Source organism: Ictalurus furcatus, chromosome 29 (assembly GCF_023375685.1).
Source record: "Ictalurus furcatus strain D&B chromosome 29, Billie_1.0, whole genome shotgun sequence".
NCBI lineage: Eukaryota > Metazoa > Chordata > Actinopteri > Siluriformes > Ictaluridae > Ictalurus > Ictalurus furcatus.
In genome coordinates, this window is record NC_071283.1 from 10,110,262 (window position 1) to 10,128,098 (window position 17,837).

At 40.9% G+C, this 17,837-nt stretch overlaps 1 protein-coding gene across 3 annotated transcripts in view; it reads right to left on the bottom strand.

The window, feature by feature from the left end:
* Window positions 1-10,129: 10,129 nt before the first annotated feature.
* LOC128604116 (adhesion G protein-coupled receptor L3-like) overlaps window positions 10,130-17,837 on the bottom strand; it is a 344,541-nt gene continuing 336,833 nt past the window's right edge. For 2 of the 3 annotated variants that reach the window (XM_053618945.1, XM_053618944.1), the window contains exons 22-23: window positions 15,329-15,457; window positions 10,130-13,173 (exon numbers count right to left, since the gene is read on the bottom strand). In XM_053618945.1, coding sequence (XP_053474920.1) covers window positions 12,209-13,173; window positions 15,329-15,457 — 1,094 coding nt within the window. In that variant the 3' untranslated portion in view covers window positions 10,130-12,208. The remainder of the gene's footprint in view (window positions 13,174-15,328; window positions 15,458-17,837) is intronic. The other variant, XM_053618946.1, reaches the window with a different exon arrangement.

The window sequence follows — 17,837 nt, forward strand, 5'->3', positions numbered from 1 at the left end:
ATACAAAACTAGGAATGGAGAACCAGCTGCCAGTAAGAGTTTCACACTTGGCCTGAATGCTTGAGTCCATACTCAAAAATAATCCTGGGCTTATTAAGGGGAGGGGCTTATAATCACTGGTTTGCAAAATGGAAAATAGTTATGCTGGACGTCCAGGAAACAATGCAAGTGTGAAAATGATGTACTGATCCAATTCTTTAAAGGGCTTGCTTTGGACCTAAGCTATCTCCTTTTCCAGCTCCACCTAACATATAAGGTCACATTGTAGGTGTACAATTACTGACCACACAGTTCTGTCAGCCCCCTCTACTCATGCAATGGAAAGGGACCACAATAAGACCACCGTTTACAATATTATATGGGAGGTGTACAGGATCAGCACAGCAGTGATAAAAGTGGTGGCACTTTGTTACATTGGGACTCTGAGGATGCATTTCATGCAGGCCCTACTCATGCTGCCTTTCCAAATAAAGTATTTCCATATAAATACTCCTACACCCTCCGACAAGTCTTTACAAACCACAGCATTATATGCAAATAGCAAAAAGGCATCTATGTTACTTACTTGTTGGTTGAGTTGCATTAAAAATACCAAACCCACTCCTGAGCGGCACAACAGAAAAGCATTCACCCTATCATCTGGAGATTGCGAGTTCCAATCCTTATGATGCCACAGCCATCTGTGGCGTTGAGTCCAAAAGAGCAAAAGTGGCCACGCTCTATTTTCTCTGAGACAGATCACATACTCTCTCTCACCTGTCAATCACAGCAACACTAGCCAATTACGGATGTCTGTGAGCTCATGTATGCCAAAGAGGACAGTTAGTGCTTTTGTCCAAGTGTATTACACTGACAATTATGTTACTCACTTGAAATTCACAGCCGCAATTCAAAAAGATGTAGTTGGCTGGCTTCACATGTCTAAGAGGAAGCATGGGCCAACCTTGGCCCTCCTTGGTTGGTAGTTATTGTGTGATAGGTGAGAGCTGGCTGGTGGGTGGGAATTGGTAGGCAACCAAATTGAGGAGAAAAATTGGTAAAAATCCTTCCAAAATGACCAAACCACTCATCTGGTAGTTTGCCACGTACCAGCCAGAATTTGTTGTTGAGGACTGAGATGCCAGAAGAACCAATTGTGGGAGCCTTTCCCTGTCCAATTTCTTCCCTTACTTATTGCTTCGCTTTTTGGCTCCACTTTTATGTTTAAAATCAAAAGCCATTCTTTTGCCACATAGGCTGGAGGGCTGCAAAGCAATGCAATGAAAATGGCCTGACTATTTGGGAATGTATTCATTCGTTTGTCTTCAGTAACTGCTTTGTTTTGGTCAGCGTCATGGTGAGTCTGGAGCCTATCCTGGGAATGCTTTTAAATCACTGGATGAAAATAGATGTTGGGTGCAATGTGTCTTCAAGATCTCTATGAATTTAGGAAAACCATTGGATTACAATTCCATAACACCATTGGTAGTTGTGCACCTGAGTCACACAGTCATGGATGTCAGATTTTAGCTGTGAGTGTATAAGGTGAGGCAGTGCTGGGTACTTTATTAGACACATTCACTTTATTGTCAAACGTTGTACGTGTACAGTATCACATCTTGCATTACTTTTCTCCTAACTCTTTATCAGTTCTTAGTCTCTCACAACAGGACTGCTGTTGGATGTACATTTTTAGTTGCTGGACATGCTCTCAATTAATATTAATGGGTGTAAAACCCTCAGTCACAGCCTAACATGCCACAACCATGTCAACGGTATTGCCGGGCGAGGAATATTCCACCACCTACACAACATCTGGTCAGCTGTACTCCTGTTGTGGTTGCTTTCCATTAATGGATGTGATAGGCTTATTATCCATAGCCACAGCTTGGCTGCTGTCAGGGACTGTGTGTCTGCAGAGTGACCTATATGATTGGTGTACCCGATACAGATTGTGGACAATAGTAGGTGCATGTAATAAAGTGTAAATACATGTGTTGTTCCAAATGAATCCTGGTGCTTTAAGGACTGTTACCAGGGATTGGGATGTGATCAATGTCATTTGTAGTGCATCCAGGTCATTTATATGCACATCTTTGCAGAAATTGGGGGTTGTCTTTTCCTAGTCCAAGATATAATACAGAACCAGGCTTTATGAACAATCTGTAAAATGGCAAGTACAGAATAGCAGACCAGTAGTACAATGGGTAGCATTGCCCACTCAGCTCAAGGGTCCTCGGTTTGATTGTGAGGTCAGTTTGATAAGTTCTTTCCATGTCTTATGTGGGTTTCCTCCACCTCCCAATATCATGCTGGTAGGTGGATTGGCTATAAATCAGTGTGACCTGCTTTGGGCATACACTCTACCATTTACCATACTCCTACTATTCTCACCTCAGCCCAAGTACTCCCAGTATAGACTACTGATCCACTGCCACCCTGACAAGGATAAGCAGTACCTGATGAGTGGGTGAATGAATGATAACTAGCAGACCAACAACAAAAGCACATGGTCAGACATGTTGGATGATTATAGGAGTGTCAAACCCAAACTAGGCGGGATTAGACTAGAAGATCTGATTTCCGCATCCTGCTAATATTACAGATTGTCAATTATAGTTTAGCACATGGCACTACAATGCATTTATGTTCTTTTTCAATTTGAGGTCCAAAATTCATCCACTAAACAAATAAAATGTTTGTTTTTTTTAGTGACTACCAGAATGTTTTCATCATCTTATCATCCATTACTTTCTGATTAGCGCAGTTGAAATAGTGAAACATCTGATCATCTGTAGCTGATAAAACCATTTTTAAAAAGAAACTGTGTGTGTGTGTGTGTGTGTGTGTGTGTGTGTGTGTGGGTGGGTGGATATACCATGCCTTTGGGATTCTCATTAACATGACTGAGAGAGAGGCCCTGTTTCTCATTGCATTTCTGTGTGAGTGTACTGAGGAGCAGTCGCAGGGCAGATGTGATGACATGTCTCTTGAGAGAGACAGCAGAACCGTGCACATGCTGCTCCCTCACTTTGTTTCCTCTCTGATTAAATCTAAATCTAATTCAGACTCGCAGACATAACATAAGATAACAGAAATGACAGTTTTATCAGAAGAAGCCAGGCTGTCTCTCCTGTCTGAAACACAGATGTACTCCAACAGACGTATGTACATACATATGCTTACAATGAAACATCGCCTTTTCTATTGAATGCGCTTTTAACTGCTTTCTACTCCAATGTACTTGTTGTGGTAATAATTTGAACACAGCTTTGCTTTGTGCCATATCATATCACCCTGTCATGGATTATCAGTTTATAACAACATGCCCATGGGTGTTTTATTCCATACTTAAAATAACAGTTTAGTGAAAAATCACATTTTTGTTCAAGAATGTGTTTCTTTAATTCATGATTTTTTTGTGTATTGTGTACATGATTTTAAGTAAACACCATGTTTGGCTCACAGTCAGTCCATATATCATTTGCACTGAACTGGAGCAGCAAGAAGCGCCATTAAGAAAGATTCCTACAGCATTAATCACATTTTTTTTCTTAATATTTGCTTTCTGTTACGGTGCCATAGTGGTTTGCACGTTTGCCTCGCACCTCCGGGGTTGGGGGTTGGAATCCTGCCTAATTCCTGTGTGCGTGGAGTTGTATGAATTTATGTGTGATTATGCCTTGCAATTGGGTTGAGACCCCACCCAGGGTGTTCCCTGCCATGTGCCCCGAGTTCCCTGGGATAGGCTTGAGGCTCCCCTGTGTAGGATAAGTGGAAAATGGATGGATGGATCTTGCCTAAAGTACCACCCATCAATTTAGCTCAAAATACATGTGAATAGTTAGGTTCTGGAAATAAAAATGGATCGAACAGACACGGTCTCTGAGTCTCAGGACTCAAAATTGAAAAGTTTTAAAGGTACACTAAATTCACTTTCGCAAGTGAAAGATGTATCCTTAAATGTACCGCCCAAGAGACATGGTACACTTTAGTGCTTTTTTTACGGCTGGTAACAAATTACCCATGGCCCGGTACCAATACAAGGTATGGTGGATAGATGTCTATACTCTAGGACAGTGGTTTTCAAAGAGGGGGCCGCCAGGGGGCGCCCGGGGGGCCTCAACAATTTGGTGTGAAAAATAAATTCTCACTCTCAGACAACCACACACACACACACACACACACACACACACAATCAATTCCTAATGTAATGTAATGTAAACATGTAAGATGTAATTATTAATAAAACAAAAAAAGGGGGGGGGTATATTCAGAAGTCTGTATTTTTAATGTGTTTTAAAGACATCTTGTAAAAGGGGGGCCTCGGTCAAATGTTAATGCCATTTGGGGGGCCTTGCCCTGGAAAAGTTTGGGAACCCCTGCTCTAGGATACCAAACATGACAAAGAAGCAGTGACCAAGGAGAAATCCTATGAAGTTGTAAACAAGTTCTATTTAAACTTTTGGACTCTTATTTAGCCTGTTTCATAAGCCGATGTTGAGTGTGTTGAGGTTCAGTAGGAAGTGTGGTGTAACTCAAACACTATTGACCATTGGGGAAATCAGTCAAGCCCCAACATACTCCCTGCCTGACTTCCTGCTCCAAAAAAGGAAATATGCCAACATCAAATTATAGCTCTCAAGCCATTTGATGGACACTTTAAGTCAAGGGTGAAAGCCTATTTGTTTTGATGCTGTTATAGCTAGACCTGTACGGGTCTCCGCTTGCACTCTGAGTAAAATAACCTATACATAATAATCTTCCTTTCTCTTTCTTTCTCAGCTGTATGCATAATTCCTGCTGCCTGGTGTTATGCCAGTGCCTAATCCTGAAACACTTCTAATATTGCAGATCCTCTTAGCATCTGGATCTGCCGGGATCATCCTATTTGGAGCTTCTGCACTTATGACTTACCTTGTGTGGCTATGGATGGTCCCAACTCAATACCCTAAAGATTTACCAAAAAAGCACTTGATGCCTAAGACTTATTCTTTCTCCAATGGATAATATCACCTGGTTACTGTAGAATTATACCCAAGAGCTGCTGTTGTAATCATCAAAAAATATAACACATTACTGTTTGCCTTTACGCTTCTACACCTGTATACTTTAATAATTTATATTCCCACTATCCTTTGTCACTCAAAATAGGATAGGTTCTCTTTTCAGTCCCAAGGTTTCTTCATGACATCTCAGGGCGTTTTTCCTTGCCACGGTCACTTCGATTTTGTTCATTACAGACCTAAATCTACCTCTGGATTTCTATAAACCTGCTTCATGACCATGTCTATTGTTAAAAGCACTACACAAATAAAATGGAATTGATTAGATCATAGCAATATGAGCTATGACAATAAAGAAGGGTCCTTCAGTATCCTTAGCCTCAGTTGTGATTAATATACATGCAGCAAAAGGTACTGAACTGTGCCATTATTTGTCACTGGAGGAGTATCACCAAGGGCGCATCTCTTGTACCTTTAGTATTTTTCACCTGCGAAATTGAGTGCAGGCTACATTTAAAACTCACTTAAGGTACAACAGTGGTCATTAAGGTTTAATTATACACTTTAACTTTTAAAGAGTTTTAAAGCTACACTAAATTCACTTTCTCAGGTGAAAGATACAAGATGTATCCTTAAGTGTACCACCCCAGAGTACACACACAGTACATTTGAATGCTTTTCCTTTGAGAGTGCCATATCTACATTTGTTCCCTATTTTTTTTATCTGGATTGCAGTCAGTTTGTATAGTTCAATATATTATTGCTCATAGTACAAATGCTGCACACGGCTTTCACACTGAAATACCACAAAGCACAGCAATTTCTTTCTTCTTGAAATTGTAAGAATGGCACCACAGGAAGCCAAGTTTTTATAGAAATATAGATCGGATACATGCGTAAATATGTGGCCATGTGACATGAATGAGAACTGTCAGATCTGAATTCCCAATGTGCATGCTCATGTCACCGGTGTCATCATTATACCGTGTCAGCGTGGCAAAACAACAATGTAGAAAATCAACACCAATGATTATATCCAGTGGAAGGATGGGGATTCAGACAAAACTAGAAGGAACCTACCGAAATGCTGGAAATGAGTGCCTAAGAAATCAACGTGCTCACGTGGGGCATTTTTTGGGGACAGGTGCATTAACATTAATGACACATATATGTCAGTTACAATATAGACAGATTCAATCTGAGCACAAAATAGGAATTGTGCCAAGAAGTTTGTAATGAGAATGTAGCTGTTGAGCTCTGTAGTAATGTGACCTACAGCAACAGGCGTGTGCTACAGATGCATTTGTGATAGATTCTCAGCATGGGCCTCGCTGCAGGGAAAACACACTGATGTCCTTGACTTGCCTGTAGGCCTCCACTGCGATGAGCTGATACTATCTGTGTTCAGTCCCCTTATATTTAATTAAAACTGCCTTGGCCTATCCACAAACCCACCCACCCACACACACACACACACACACACACACACACCCACACACACACACCCACCACTCACTCACACACACATACCACATATCTATCTATCAGAAGGTGGAAGGAGGAGACATTCTGCGTTCCTCTGTCACCCTCTAATTTCAAGATTAGCAGTGCTGATTGGTGCTTCAAGGACTGCATGGTTGGAGAGAGGGGAAGAAAGAGAGAGAAAGAAAGAAAGAAAGAAAGAAAGAAAGAAAGGGAGAACACAATGGAAACAAACAACTGAGAAGCAACCTATTAGTACAGACTGCGCAAGTCCCTATTGCCACCTTGGCAGTCCACATATGGAATAAAGGAAAAAAGAGGCCAAGGAAACAGCCATGGCTTTCTATGATTGATGGAATTCACTGAAATGCCAGTCTTTGTGTATTTACAGAATTGTCGTAAATGCTTTCAGCCAATTTAACACATCTATAATAAGTCCTTGGACCCAAGACTGTTCACATGTCTCATGTAACATATTGTGTCGGGTGTGAAATCCTCCAATGAGGAAATACACAAAGAAGAAATATGATACAACACTGTTAGAGTTTTGTGTAATGCTTCTAAACTTATCTACAATGTCGATGCAAAATTTTTATTTGTAGAAACATTTTTTTTTGTCGAACTAGGACTGTTTTCCTAATCATGCTATAATGATATTGTATTTCACAAATATTGCAGGAATGTTATTTTTTTGGTAACGTTACAGCATACCCTCTTTACAACCAGAACATTATAATAACGGTCTCGGTTATCCTGGTAAATGCTTTGCGCTGTAATAGCAGAAGAGACGAAGGCAACAGGAAGCCAAAAACACTTTCTAAACAAACTCTGAACAGCCAATCAGCAAAGTACTCAAAAGTACCGCCCTCACTAAGTGACACTGGCAGGAGCTGACAAATGTCAATTGTGCTGGAAACACCACAAAAACTGTGACACACACTCACACTTAATTTGCGATTCTGCAAGGCACTGCGCCAACCATTTGGCCTGCCATGAAATGCATTTCTACTTTTAGAGCGTCCCATCAGCACAGACACACAAACAAAAATGCATTGACGACTCATCAAATCATAACGACTGGGTAGCATCGGAAAACGAATGCCACAATGGCTGAATTAAACAGTGTCAAGTCACGTCGCATCGTAGCGATACGACCTCGGCCGAGGCTCATCTGCTCCTTTCAAATGGTGAGGAACAACATATAATTTATGCATCAGACAAAGCAGACAGGCTTTTATCAACAGCGTCATGACAGAGCAGACGGTGATGGGCCGAGTCGAGAAGGTTATGTGGCTTCTCTGCAATTAATGCTGTTTGGTTGCATTAGAGCCATGGAGTGGACCGAGCTGAAAAACGACCTGCGATGTGCACCAGAGATGAGAGGACTCAGGGAGGATAGGGAAGGAGAGCAAGAGAAAGATACAGAAAGAGAATAATGTGTTCTTCTCTGTAGGAGACAGAAAGTACTCAAATGCTCTCTGAACACACATATAAAATGATTTAAGCTATAAGTAACAATACAGAACCCAACAAACTACAGTGTTTTGGGGTTTTTTTTGTAGTGAATCAAATCAGCCATGGTGGTTCACATTTTGACCTTGAAACTAAAGTAAGATCCTTGAAACTGAAGCAAAGGGAAATAAAACACCGCCGAGATTCATCCCAAACCGATCAGAACAAACATCTTGACATGGAGCAGGACATTACTACAGTATGTGAATCAAGAAATCATTAGGAGAAGATTGGGATGTCAATTGCAACATTCACTGATGCTTAAGACGACAACACGATACACTAAGTGCCGGGGGGTGTAAACCTTTGAACAGGATGATTGGTGTAAATTGTTATTATTTTGTCTACTGGGAAACATGTAACTATCCTATTTAGCTTCTGAATGACAGTATGAAATGAAAAAAAAAAAAGATCTTTAAACAAAATAACAATTTACACATCACCCAGTTCAAAAGTTTACACCCCTGCCCACACCTCCCCGGATGTTAATGCATCATGTTGCCTTCTTGAGCATCTTGAGTGAATGTTTGCACCTGTTGTAATAGTCGTGTACGAGACCCTCAGTTGTCCTCAGTGTGAAAAGATGTATCTCAGAATCATATAGCCACTGTTGGAAAGGGGTCAAATATGCAGAAGATGCTGGAAAAGCACAGAATGTGCAGGACCTTGAGGATTTCTCTGAAGAACAGTGGGCAGTTTAACTGCTCAGGACAAACAAGGGACTCATGAACAACTATCACAAAACATAAAAACAGTTGTTGATCATCCAGGTAATGACACACAGGATTAATAATCAAGGGTATGTAAACTTTTGAACTGGGTAATTTTTTATAAATTCAGCTATAATCTTGTCTTGTGGATTATATATAAACATCTGTTATGTGAAATAGCTTATTAAGGACTACTAAATAAACACCATGGAATTTTTATGATCCCTCTTATTTTGTTAACAACATTAAGATTTAGCAGATTCTGCAAGGGGTATACAAACTTTTGGGTACAACTGTAAATAATTTTTCAACACTGAAAGGACTTTTTAATGATTTACATAAAATGTATTGTTTAAATCGCACAGTGGCTTAGTGGTTGGCACGTTTGCCTCACACCTCCAGGGTCGGGGGTTCGATTCCCACGGCTCTGTGTGTGCGGAGTTTGCATGTTCTCCCCGTGCTGCGGGGGTTTCCTCCGGGTACTCCGGTTTCCTCCCCCAGTCCAAAGACATGCATGGTGGCTGATTGGCGTGTCTAAAGTGTCCGTAGTGTATGAATGGGTGTGTGAGTGTGTATGTGAGTGTGCCCTGCGATGGACTAGCACCCTGTCCAGGGTGTACCCTGCCTTGTGCCCGATGCTCCCTGGGATAGTCTCCAGGTTCCCCGTGACCCTGAAAAGGAGTAAGCAGTAGAAGATGGATGGATGGATGGATGGTATTGTTTAAATATTTACTATTAACGTGTAATTTGGGTCACAGGGTTGAATTATCAAAGTGATCTCATTAGTAAATACCAAAAAATCACTGTAATTAAAGGAAACAATGACAGAACTTACTTCTCTTCTTCTTCTTCTTCTTGTGATCTTTACTAAATTTGGAGGATTCCCTGTTGAACATGTGCCTGTTGAACATGGCCTATTTCAAATATTCCATTCACAGGTAACAGGATTGAGTGAATGTTGTGGGAAAATGAACATTTTTCCCCATAGCCTTTATCTGATGTCTCATGGAAAAGGATGTTTCACACATATTTTCACAATTTACCTGTTTTAAAAAAAAGTCTTTTGGATTTAATTTACATTTGTAAATTTAATATTAGTGGACAATCACACAAAGGTTGACACGTGTGTGTGCTCACTAATGCAATCAAGATTCACAGTTCAGCACTTTGCTTTATACTATTCACATGAAATTTTCACCAGACATCAGTATTAACTCAAGAAATCCAAACATTAAAGTTAAACATTGAATAGCGTCTTGAAGCCATCATTACAAACAAAGGCTTCTCCACTGTGTACTACATAAATTTCAGTTAGCGTGTTCAATACTTTTTTCCTGTGTCATTCCACTTTATTACACATAACTTTTTTTTATGAAGTTTAATGTTTGGATTTCTTTTTATGTGTGGATTTCTTGAGTTAATACTGATGTCTGGTGAAAATTTCATGTGAATAGCCTCATTGGAAATATATTTACTGAAAAAAAAAATGTTGATGTGTTCAATACTTATTTCGCCCTCTGTACTTCTCTCACTTTTCAAATGTGGCTCGAAGTGACCATACAGTATCTTTACCACATACACATACACAACTTTGAAATCTGTGAGTTCATAAATAAGCCTTCAGGGGACATGGAATATTGATTAAAAAAAAAAAATCCTTGTTGTAACCATGAGAACTGCTCATTTTCTCCCACTCAAAAAGGGATTTTCATTTGGGACAGACTTAAAAGGTCTTTAGCGGGGACTGACACACTAATCTTCTCCAGACATGGTGCTACCTCGAGCCTTTACAGTTGAAGTATGCTTTTCTGGATTCAATCACACTCGGGTCTAATGCACTTGTAACTGGTTATTAACTACAGCCAGATTGGCTTCCTTTTTTATATATATAATTAAGTGCTCCCCAGAGATTTTTGCCATCCGTTTAAAGTTGCTCAGGGAAAGAAAAAAATCCACCCACATAACAGCACCCCGGCGCAAATTTCAGTCTTAAGCAGTAATTTATTTGTTGGCAAACAAGTTTCACTGGTACAACAAATATTAGTCAGGAGGTCATTTGAATCAATTTGATTTAAAACTCAATATAAAACAGAAAAAAAGAAACAACCAAAAAATAAATAAAATATGGTCATATTTCCGCAAACTAATGTGGTTATGGTTTACCATATGAGACCGCTGTTGTCTAGAAAGAAAGAAATAAGTCTTTTATCACCCAGCTGAAATGAAACACACAGGTTCTTCATCTTCTCACTGCAAATATTGAGCTTTAATAAGTCAAACATCCACCCCATCGTTTTATACAAGTGCCTAGTGCATATTAAATGCAGAATTCTTCACCTTTTCATGGCTGGATTCTTCCTCGGCAAAAAACAAATGGTGCGTCATGTTACACTTTGCTCTAAGGTTGTCACTCTCAAAGGAAATTTGCACCTCTGGCTCAAAATAGCATCATGACTCTGATATCACATTTATCTACACAATGAATAAACCATAAAATAAAATTAAAAAAAAAAAAAGACAGAATTGATCAAGTTCTGAGGGGATAAAAAAAAAATCTGGTTACATTCTTAAAATGACCATCAAGATTTGTTTTTTTTTTTTCCCGTGGTTCCGTTAATTGCTGCTAAAGTGAAATGTACAAATCAAACAGCGGAAGAGAGCGTGAGAGCAGAACTGCAGTCCGGACCAAGAGCGTCAGGAGAGAACAGAACCGATTCTAAATCACCACGCTTACAGAGGAACAGAAAAAAGCAGACTGCAGACTGTAATGCTAGTAGCTGTACAGTTACATAGAAATATCTTATAATTCTCTGTGATATTAGTTCTTTTCCCTCCTCTTTTTGAATATTTGTTATTAAAAGAAATAAAACATAACAAAACGAAACAAAGTGCCCTATGGCAAAGTCATCCTTTGCAAGAAAGTTCAAAAAAATGCACACTTCACCACTCGACTTATCGGGACGACTGTATCGGACTCATCGCACAGGAAGGAGAAACATTTAAAAAGCAGATGTCAGTTAAAGAACTGTATTAAAATAGTCTTTTGAAGCGTTTTCTCCATCTGATTTATTTGTTTGGCACCAAGTCTATGCACTGCCTCGGTGGTTCAGTCTGCATGTTCGTTTTTTTTTTTTTGTATATCCATCGAGAAGACTTTTTCTTTCTCACTTATCCCACTAAATAACACAGGAATCCTTTATCGAGTCAGTGGTCTCAGTCTGTCCGTGGGAAATAAAACTGCACAAAAACCCTCAGGTCATGTCTGAGGCCGGACATCTACAATCCTCCGATCCGATTTAATCAGTTAGAATACAAAACAAAATCATCTCCAAAGTTATTTTCCTTGTTTCCTTTTTTTTTTTTTTTTTTGAGAACACATAAAAGAAATGTCTACGACTGCGGACGATTGACCAGTACGGAAAAGCGACAGAAATGAGGTGAGGAATGACAGGAGGGAATCTCCGTATCACGTTGGTGTGTGTGTGTGTGTGTGTGTGTGTGTGTTGGTCGTGTGGTCCTCTATAGGCTGGTGACGAGCTGGGCAGGCTCTTGTGGGGTTTCAGTGGGTGGAGCTTCGTCCTTGTTGGCGGGACCGATGAAGCCATCGCTGCTACCTCGGCCTAGGTGGTAGTAAGAGTGCAGTTGGTGCAGATGGTTCTTCGAGCCTAGGTTCGGCATGCTCTTGTAGTACACATCATCGTTCTCTGTGGGCTCACGTGCATCCTCGGCTGCGCCTCCTCCTCCTCCTCCACTGCGTGGCAACGTGTGCGTGTCAGACCGCTCTTGGCTGGCTGAGTCTCTCCTTGGCGAGGGCGTTTCATCGCCCTGCTCTTCAGTCAGCAGTGGAAAAAAACTCTCACTGTTTTCCTGCGGGAGACGGCGGCGAGAGGAGGAGGAGGTGGAGCTAAAAGAGGGTCGAGGTTGGGTGTGATGGGTAGGTCGTTGCTGGGGCAGCAAAGGGGTGTCGGACTCGTCACGGATCAACTCAAGGCCCAGGCTCTCATCAGGGATGAATGCTGGAGAATCATCAAGGTCCAGCGCGAGGCCGAGAGGAGGAGCCGATGCGTCTTTGCTCCGCCCACCACCCACAGTTCCGTTATTATTCACGTTGCCGAGATTACTCACGTTAGCCAGGTTGCTCACGTTGGCGAGGTTGCTCAGGTTACTGACATTGGCAATGTTGCTCACGTGAGTGACGTTGCTGATGTTGCTGACGTTGTTGACGAGCTTGTTGACGAGGTTGTTGCGTTCATGGTTGTTCAGGTAGGGGGGCAGGTAGTTTGAGGTGAGCTCTTGGAGTATGCGTTTCTCCAGCGGGGTGTGCGGGTGGGTGACATGTGGGACGCCGTAGCCGCCACGCTCCATCATTTGCACGCACTCGCTCAGGTAATCAGCACCCGCCAGGCCGTAGCTGTTGCCATGGTTACCATTCAGTGGTAGAGTATCCATGACACTTGTATCCCGGGCATTGTTCAAGATTCCCTCTGAAAGAGAGAAAGTTTTTTGTTTTTTTTGTTTTTTTGTTTTTTCCAAATATCACACACAGAGGTTTATTACAGAAGTCTGGATGTTTTGGACATGCAAAAACATAAAAAAAGATTACATACAATATGCATACAAATAACATACACATAACCTTGAGTCAAGAATCATTGAGAAAGTTTGAAGCTAAGCTAACTTTCCCTTTAACTTCCCTGATCTCACGCTCTTCTACACATTGCAAGGAAAGATGTGTTAAACTATACAGCTATGAAGTCAGATACAAAAAATACAGAAACACACACACCCACACCCACACACATACACGTTCAAACACACAAATAAAGCACAGCCATGCTGACGCTCAGTGTGAGAACCCAGTTTTACAGTCAGCCTCCAATATCAACAAATCAACACTGACCCTTATTTAGCACTACATGGTTTGCATCATGGCTAATCCCATTAAAGGGACAACCGTGCATTTTTTCATTTTAGTTTGAAAAGTTATATTAGATATTTCTCTCTCTTTTTTTTTTAACGTGCTAAATAAGGTGGAAGGTGGAAAGGGGAGAGGGGATGAAGGCATCTCAGCTCTCTCATGCGGAGAAAGTGTGGAGCTTTCTGAAGGCTCCAGAACTTTCTCTTGTATTGGCAGCAGAGAAAAAGTGGGAGCAGGTGACAGAGGGCACTTTCTTCCCCCCGCTCTGTGCTCTATTCATGTCTTATTCAACCTTATTCAAACTTTCTTTGATCGCACACATTTGCCTGTATACCTCAAGACTGTAAAAATCTACTGCGCTGCATGGTCTCTGTTTTACCAGGTAGCACTTATATTGATGAAAAAAAGTAGTTTATGTTATTTTATTTTTTTATTCGTTTTCTTTTAAATGGGCTTCTCAGATCAGACCATTGATTAATTCTGCATTGCCTGTTCTTTATGGAGAAAACATTTCCAAATCAGCAACTCTTAAGCACAATCTCAAAATAAATAAATAAATAAATAAATAAAATAGTAGAAGAAGGAAATACAAGGACAATTACATTTGGTAAGCAATATTTAGCTTGACTCCCATACTTGTCTCTCTGTAGGGGTCTTAACGGACAGCATGGAAGAAAGAAAGAAAGAAAGAAAAGAAGAAGGAAAAAAAGCACAGGTAAGCATTCAGTGACAGGTCAAAAAGGACATGCATGACACAAAAGGACACACAAGAACACAAGAACAAAAATGAGAAGAAAAGCACATAGAAAGTGGCCTTGTTAAGATAAAGACCTCGCTAAACCTTTCCACAATAAAAATATACAGGATTATTGATCAGACTAAAGAGGCACATTAGCAGTACCTCGGGCTTTACTTATAATTTCAGGGCTTTTATTGATATTAGATTTCAAGGTTGCGACAATGCTTTCAGCACAGATGTCTCCTTTCAAATCCTTTCCGGTTTCCAGAAACACTAAGCATGATGCCGAGCTGTAGTTTGCACCTAATACGAGGAGGACATATCTGCTTCTACTTTATGTAGAATCATAATAGAAAAGTGTCTGTGGGTAGTGTTTTTTTTTTTTTTTCAACCTTTTACACTGTCTGTCATGCTAAAGAATAATACCTCAAATAAACAAGAGGCAAATAAAAAAATAAATAAATAAAAAATAAAAAATAAAACAATAGAGTGTGAGAGGTTTAAGACAGAATGAGGGAGCGAGGGAGTAATAAACAGAGAAGCCGGCGTGACAGCATCATGCGGAGCCGCAGCAGCCGCTGAGAAAAGTGTCAGGCCTCCCGTCGAGATCTCCGCAGGAACACATACACACTGCAGATGCTTTTTCCGAGCTCGACATTGAACAAACATCTCGATGTTAAGCTCGGTAAATAAATATCGCAGGTAAATAGCGGTGGAAAACCCCCAGATCACTGTTGAAATTTAGTAGTGGCAGAAGTCGTTATTCGCTTCTGTACGAGGTGTTTTGATTTGATTTTATTTCCTCCTGGTCTGCATCCTGCCGTGTGATGTTCACTGAGGAAAATCTCCACAGGGAGACGAAACGAATGGCAAATCAAGAGCTGCAGGCGCGCGCAGAGCCCCGCCCACTGACACACCCACATGCCTCATGCACTAACACACCCACACGGTTAGCTCAGGTGAGTAGAGAGGACCAGCACACCTTGTGTGTTGTACATGCTCAGAGTGGGGTTGTTATACACGGTCGAATCCCCCACTAAAGTGTTATAGGGGTTGTTTGAACCGTGCGGTCGCAGCAGAGCATTTGAGATGAGATGATTGGCCATAGCACCTGATACAGCCACACACACACACACACACACACGCGCACGCACACACACACACACAGAGAAAAAAAGACATAGAACATTAGACAAATGCAGTAGTGAAGTCCACGCAACGTCAGTGTTGTTACCTTGCCGTTGCGGGTAGGAACAAGGAAAGGGCATTTCGGCGCAAAACGTTAGTATTTTCGAATGAATCATTTTCATGAGAGACAGTTCAACAGAGGCAGAACACTGAGGAGGTAGTGGATGCGACAGCTCCGTCTGGTCAGCTGTGCAGCCTCGAACGTACCACAGCAGGGATGTGTGTTTATGTGTATGTACTGTACAAGTACACGATTCCTGCAGGGTTTTAAATAGCATATGCAACCTGGCTTAGTCGAAACATTATGAATACAGAATGATGAAGTAGACACTGGACAAAATGTTCAATCGCATGCCGTGTATGTCTCTGATTAGAGTTTATATGTACATGCCAACTCCCTCACATCCCCCTTGATTCATCGGGTTATTTCCTATTATAAAGTGGCAAGAAAAGCCTGTTTTTGAAGAATGCCCCATACAAACACAGAATTGAATAAAATGTATTCATATAGAAGACGTAGTATTTCCAAGAATCAAAAAATACCGTAGCCCGTAAACAGTCAGCGACTCTGATTTTGTCAACATGAACCAGCTCAGCTTCTTTAACAGATCCTCAGATGTGTTTCATCCAAACATTTCCATTCATGTAAACTGTTTACCAGAAGAGAGACTGGCTACAGAGATAGAGCTCAGAAAGGAAAGAGCATTCACTGATTTTCCTCTTTTCTTTTTTGTTTCTCGAACTGACAACGTGGCATGGTTACAGAAAAGTCAAGGACGAAGACAGACTGATAATAAAGAAGATTGGACAGGGAAGTATGCATTTATTCAGAGGTATAACAGAGGTGACTCATCTGTTCAAAGTCCATAATGCTAGTCAAATATAGAAGTAACGTGTGAGACAAAACATAAACAGTTTGAACTGTCTTATACATTTATTACATTTGGCAGACGACTGAGATTTATCTCATTCATACATCTGAGCAATTGAGAGTTAAGGTCCTTGCACAAGGGTGCCAATAGTGGCAGCTTGACAGTGCCGGGTGTTGAACTCGCAACCTTCTGAGCAGGCATCCGCTGCCCACACTGCTCTAAACAAATGCTGTCGTCATTCAGTTGTTAGTCGCTTACCTGACTATCTGCAAGCAGGGACATTTATGTAACTGGACCTTTTTTGAAATTTTAGTTGAATACCCCTCATTAGTCCGTACAGGATTTTTATTTTTTGTGACTGTTGCGGCCAAAAATGCTTGATTTTGCTGCAGCTTTTTTCAGAATTTGCGATGCAGCTTGCTGAGTTAAGTGTACTTTTTTTCTGACTTGAACTTGGCGAAATCACATCAGACCTTTTAGCTGTATTCATGTTCGGCGCACGTGAATCAAAGAGGGCTTTTGGCTGAGTGAGTGTTGTGGTGACATCACATGACATGTCTTGGACCAAATCTGCAGAAAATCTGTGGCCCCTCAGAATATTGTGGAGTTTGCTTGATTTTGTATTCATTTCTGTGATCACAAAATCCCTAAATCCTGGAGGGACTGCCTTGTACTGTACATAGTATAAATCACACACAAAAAAAAAAAAAAGGTGCGTCTCAATCAGCTCCTTAGCTCCCTAGCTTGTGAATCCAGTGCACTGGAAGGAATTTGCGATTGACACAGCCCATAAAATGGCCGACTCCCTGAGCAGTGCCCTAAATACTGTCCTAGGAAGCTGATTGAGACACACCCCTTGAGACTACCTTGAATAATGTGCAGTATGAGCAACTTGGCGTCTTTGATATATCAAATTTATTTACTTCACGTATTTGCGTAATGGAATCAGCGCCTCAATATTTGTGATTCACAAATGATGTGATGTTTCCTGATACAACTCTCTAACTCAATGCGAATCAGCTTCTCGCATCTCTGACAATCTAATGTTCAAATTAATGTGTTTGTATCTGTTTATGTATCCTGTAATCAGTCTGTTTTTTTTCCTCCTTCTTCATTTTAGTCGACTGATTATTCCCCTCCGGAATGTATCTCAATTTTTGAAACACTGAGTACTTGGGGAGCATCTGGATGCCTTCCATATCTACTCTTATCACGCTGAAATAATCGAATACCCCAAAATAAATTAAACATGTAACGCTGTGTGGAAGCAGAACGAGGGCTTGGTTTCTCTGGAGAGAAAAATAAGAGAGAGAGAGAGAGAGAGCGAGAGCGAGAGCGAGAGAGAGAAAGGAAGTAAGCCACTCTATGGTGGATAAAGAAAAGAAAAGACTTTACTAAGACATAAGTAATATGATTTTTTCCCACTTTTCT